This window comes from Dipodomys ordii, unplaced genomic scaffold, assembly GCF_000151885.1.
Source record: "Dipodomys ordii isolate 6190 unplaced genomic scaffold, Dord_2.0 Scaffold174, whole genome shotgun sequence".
NCBI lineage: Eukaryota > Metazoa > Chordata > Mammalia > Rodentia > Heteromyidae > Dipodomys > Dipodomys ordii.
In genome coordinates, this window is record NW_012267390.1 from 1,187,524 (window position 1) to 1,193,090 (window position 5,567).

The 5,567-nt window shown below is 56.3% G+C and overlaps 1 protein-coding gene across 1 annotated transcript in view; it reads left to right on the top strand.

Annotated features, from left to right (window-relative positions):
* Positions 1-5,559, top strand: part of Ankmy1 (ankyrin repeat and MYND domain containing 1) — a 28,479-nt gene extending 22,920 nt beyond the window's left edge. The window contains exons 13-15 of the mRNA XM_013033654.1: positions 1,570-1,683; positions 1,911-2,076; positions 5,483-5,559. Of these exons, the coding sequence (XP_012889108.1) occupies positions 1,570-1,683; positions 1,911-2,076; positions 5,483-5,559 (357 nt within the window). The remainder of the gene's footprint in view (positions 1-1,569; positions 1,684-1,910; positions 2,077-5,482) is intronic.
* The last annotated feature ends 8 nt before the right edge of the window (positions 5,560-5,567 follow it).

Consider the following 5,567-nt stretch of genomic DNA (forward strand, 5'->3'; position numbering starts at 1 on the left):
CTCACGGTCTCTCTTGCCCGGGCTGGCTTTGAACCGCGATCCTCAGATCTCAGCCTCCTGAGTAGCTAGGATTACAGGCGTGAGCCACCAGCGCCCAGCTGTTGCTAATATTCTTGATGCAAGGCAGTGTTACTGGATGGAATGCCAGTGTTGTTTTGATTACATTTCCTTTATGGCCAGGGATGTTGAATATTTCGTCATGTGTTTGTGGTGTATCTTTACTACTTCTTCTGAGAAGTTTCTGTTTTGCTCCTTTGCCCATTTATTAATCAGGTTCTTGATTCCTTGGGGAATTAATTTTTTTGAGCTCTTCATATATTCTCTTGGGCCTTAGTCAGATATATAGCTGGCAAAGATCTTCTCCCCTTCTGTAGGCTGTCTTTTTAACATAGAGAAAATCGTCCAAAAATGTATATAGAAGCACAAAAGGTCACAAATAGCCAAAGCAATCCTAGGCAAAACAAGAAATGCTGAAGGTATCACAATTCCAGACCTCAAACTTCACTACAGAGCCATAGTGACAAAAAGCAGTATGATATTGGCACAAGAAACAAGGCTGAAGACCAATGGGCCAGGCTAGAACACCCAGAAATAAACCCACATACCTACCTCTGATATGTAACAAGGGAGCCAGAAATGTATGTTGGAAAAAAGACAGCTTCTTCAACAAATGGTGTTGAGGAAACTAGCCATCCAGATGCAGAAGACTGAAACTGGACTCCTGTCCCTCACCTTGTTCTACTGCCAATACTACCAATTCAAAATGGACCCAACGCCTCAAGGTCAGACCTGAAACCTGGGAATGACTACAGGAAGGGCGGTGGGGAGAAGCACTGGAGCTGTTAGGTACAGGAGGGAATTCCTGAGGACAGATCTAGGGGCTCTGCAAATGTTGGCAAATGAGACCGCACCAGACTAAAAATGTTCTGCACAGTGAAGAACATGTTACAAAGCTAAAAACAAACAAACAAAAAACCTTCTTAAAAACAATCCATTCTTGAGGGGCCAGGCAGAGCCGCTCTTCCCTCCCGTCGGGTAGGCGCACATTGCGCGTGGCTGTGTCCACTGCTGTGCCTGCTTCTCAGAAGTTGTGCACAGTGCACATATTCATGCATGCAAGACACTGGCCACGGTGTCCACATACAGCCATGCATACACAGAGGTGTGTGCAGCTCACACCCCCACGTGACCTATGCCCTGCCCACACTCCGGTGCGCGCAGTGAGCATCGTAAGACCTGCCTGGCCTTTGCCTTTACACCACTTACAGCCCCCCTGCGGGAGCGGGGCCACGTGGGATCACGTGGATGGTGGGGCGGGGTGGGGCTGGGTGGTAATCCCAAAGCAGGGCTGGCTGCGGGGGGCTTGGTGGTTGTGTAAGGCAGGCCCTCTTTGCTTGTAGAGTGCAGGTGGTGGCAGCCCTGCTGCTGGCATCCTTGGAGCCTCTCAAGCCGCCTTCTAGCCGCAGCTCAGGAAGTGGTGGGCTTCGAGGCCCGCTCAGTGTGGGGCTGCTGTGGACATGGCCGGCCCCAGGGTGGCTTTGCCTGCCTGATGTGTTGTGTGTTCCGCAGATCGACCGGCTCATTAACCACGGGGCAGATGTCCTGACGCCTGTGACGCTCACCCAGGGTGACAAGGTGGCTGTGGGCACCGTGGTGGACTACGGTTACTTCAGATTCTACCAGGTATGACTTTGTTCGGAGCCCGGCCCTCTGGTTCTTGCCCCTGGGCAGATCCAGGCTCTCTGGAGCCAACCTGAGTGCTCAGGGCAGGAGCCCCGCCCTGGGAGCGTGTGCCCTGGTGGGGTGTGGGCTGAAGATGGCCACTCTGTCGTGTGGGTTGGGGATGGTCCTCTGTCCCCTCGAGCTGCCCCTGGCCGGGCTGCCCCATCAGGACCCACGCTGTACCGTAGGATCGGAAGATCGCCCACTGCCCCTTCCATGCATTGCTGCCTGCAGAACGGGAGACGTTTCTGGCCCGGAAGAGGCTGCTGGAGTACATGGGCCTGCAGCTGCGGCAGGCGGTACTCGCCAAGGAGAGCCAGTGGGACGCCAGGGAGCTGTACCTGAGCAAGAGGGGTGAGTGCAGGGATCAGAGAGGACACAGCACGCCATCTCACACACGGACACACAGCAGCCCGTCTCACACACAGCACCCCATCCCACACACAGCACCCCATCCAAAACACAGCACCCCATCCCACACACAGCACCCCATCCTACACACAGCACCCCGTCCCACACACAGACACACAGCACCCCATCCTACACACAGCACCCCATCCCACACACAGCACCCCGTCCCACACACAGCGCCTCATCCCACACACAGCACCCCATCCTACACATAGCACCCCATCCCACACACAGCACCCCATCCCACACACAGCACCCCATCCCACACACAGCACCCCATCCCACACACAGCAGCCCGTCCCATAAGCACTCGCACACCAGCCTGTCCCATCTATCCTCCCCACCCTCCGGTCTCTCCTTAGTCCCCTCTGCAAGTGGCCTGCCCTCTGTGAATGTCCACGTCACTCTTGGCCCAGTGCTGCATATTAGGTGTTATAAACCATTGGAGACACAGTGGCAGACATGAAAACAATTGTCTCAGCAAGACAAAGTTTGCTTCTTGGAGGGGTGCACCATCAGCCAAAAGTCTGACAAGCAAGCTCAGAGAGCAGGCAGGCTGCTCCCCATTCATCCGGACCCAGCAGGCCCCGCCCCTGCTCTGAGCACTTCAACTCAGGTTCCCAGTAAAATATACTTACATACAGAGATATTGAAATAAGATTAACAGCACACAAGTAATCTCAAAACATACCCTGCACCTTCTGCTGTTCCTTGAACAACCTCAGGTGCATCTCAATTCTATCTTGAAAAGACAAAGATCTTTTGCATTTCAAAAGATGCTTCCTATCCCAAAGGGGTTCCTCTTGTCCTTGACAAGACCCAAAGCACCTGGCCAAAGCAGGAGCTTTTAAGCAACACACTTGGAAAGAAAAGACAGTTTTTGTCACACAGTCCACCCACAGGTGTCCACGTGCCACCACCGCAACCCAGGTGCCAGCTGCCCAAACCACACGTGGGTCCCCCCCCCCAGGAATCCCACAGTACACAGATTCCAGGCTGCGTGAGTCCCTTCCACCCAGCCATCCATATGCAACCCCCACACCCCACTGCTGCCCCCCACACCCACCCTCATACATGCCAACCTGTGCAGCCAGCCCACCCACCCACCCATCCTCCACCACATCCCTACACATAACAGCCCCCATGTCTTTCATACATGCAAAACCCTAGCCACAGCCACACATGTGACCGTACACAGCCACACATGTGTTCACAGTGCACACACATACATCTACATGATTGCCTGTGTACTGGTACATGCTCATACATGTACTCCCTTACACAATCACAGGTATCTAGCCAACCCCTCCCACATCTGCACATAATAATCCACACATCATCTACAGCAACACCCCCGCTCCAAACCTTGCCTTCTAACAGTGCATTCTAACAGTTCTCAATCATGCTCATGGCCCCCGGCCTGCTCTACAAAATCCTTACCCACCACATGCCGCCCTCCCTCCCACGCACACTACCTACAACCCATTGCCCACAGTGGCCCCCATGCACTCCCCACCGTCCACACGTTTCCTGTATGGGATGGAGTCATGGCGGATACACGGGGCCAGTCAGAAAGCAGGGCTCCATGTGGAGGAGGCCAGGTGCAAACGTGGGGGCGTCCTGTTCCATGGAGTGCGGGTTCTAAACACAGCATGGGCAGGGGGCACTGTGGTGTGAGTGTGTGGAGGGGGACACGGGGGCGTGGGTGTGGGATGGAGACTCCGGGGTGTGGGTGTGGGATGGAGACTCTGGGGTGTGGGATGGAGACTCCGGGGTGTGGGTGTGGGATGGAGACTCTGGGGTGTGGGATGGAGACTCTGGGGTGTGGGATGGGGACTCTGGGGTGTAGGATGGAGACTCTGGGGTGTGGGATGGGGACTCTGGGGTGTGGGATGGAGACTCTGGGGTGTGGGTGTGGGATGGAGACTCTGGGGTGTGGGATGGAGACTCTGGGGCATGGGTGTGGGATGGAGACTCTGGGGTGTGGGATGGGGATTCTGGGGTGGGGATGGGGACTCTGGGGTGTGGGATGGGGACTCTGGGGTGTGAGATGGAGACTCTGGGGTGTGGGATGGGGACTCTGGGGTGTGGGATGGAGACTCTGGGGTGGGGATGGGGATTCTGGGGTGTGGGATGGGGACACTGGTGTGGGATGGAGACTCTGGGGTGTGGGATGGGGACACTGGTGTGGGATGGAGACTCTGGGGTGTGGGATGGGGACACTGGGGTGTGGGATGGGGATTCTGGGGTGTGGGATGGAGACTCTGGGGTGTGGGATGGGGATTCTGGGGTGTGGGATGGAGACTCTAGGGTGGGGATGGGGACTCTGGGGTGTGGGATGGGGACTCTGGAGTGGGGATGGGGATTCTGGGGTGTGGGATGGGGACACTGGGGTGTGGGATGGGGATTCTGGGGTGTGGGGGGGGATGGAGACTGCTGGTTTCCCGTCTCCAGTTTTGCCACCTTCAACCAGTGTCTGCAGTAGCCCCCAGTGAAAGGTGCCTCAGGACTGGGACTTCTCTGCTGCTGAACTACAGGGTTCTCATCCTGGGGTTCTCCAGCCAGAGCCAGTGGAGGTCAATAGGAGAAGTCTAAGAGCCATGTGGGAGAGGAGGGTGGACCACCCTGGCAGCTGCTGGAGAGTCTTCCCTGTTTGGGTTCAGTGATTTCCCTGGGCAGTCTTTAGGACTAAGGATGCCCTGAGCACTGTTGACACCTTAAACAAGGGCCAGCATGGGGGATGCACTGGTGTGGTCAGCGAGGGCGAGGTCAGCAGGGGCCTTCTCCAGCTGCTGCCACGCCAGGCGCAGGTGGGCTCCCAGGCTGTCCTTCACAGTGTAGAGCCACAGCGGTTTGCTGCTGGACAGAGGCCACACAGACTGTCCCTGAGCAAGCACTCAGCCGGCCGCCTGGGGAGCGGGAACAACTGGCCTGGCTTCCTGGCCTCCACTTGGAGAGGGGCTGTGAGCCCAGCAGGGCAGCCTGGTACCTTCTCTGTGTGTGTGCCAGTACTTGGACTTGAATTCAGGGCTTGGGCATGGTCCTGAGCTTTTTTTGCTCAAAGCTGGTGCTTTACCATTTGAACCGCATTTTCACTTCCAGCCTTTTGCTGGTTAATGGGAGATGAAAGTCCTATAGGTTTTCCTGTGGAGGAGGTTGGCTTCAAACCGCAGTCCTCATGTGCCAGGCTTACAAGTGTGAAATACTGGTGGCCAGCTGGTGGCCTTGTGAAGGGGGCATGCATTGGAGGTGGCACAGGGGGCTGCAGGGCCACTCCGCTCCTGCAGCAGGACCTGGAAAGCCTGATGGCCCCAGGCCGGGCGCTGACTGGAGCCTCTCTCTGCCGCAGCGGAGATGGGCCCCATCCACAGGCTGAAGAAGAAGAGCAGCAGCCCGTCCAAGGCTGTGGAGAAAAAGGAATCGTGAGTGTGGGG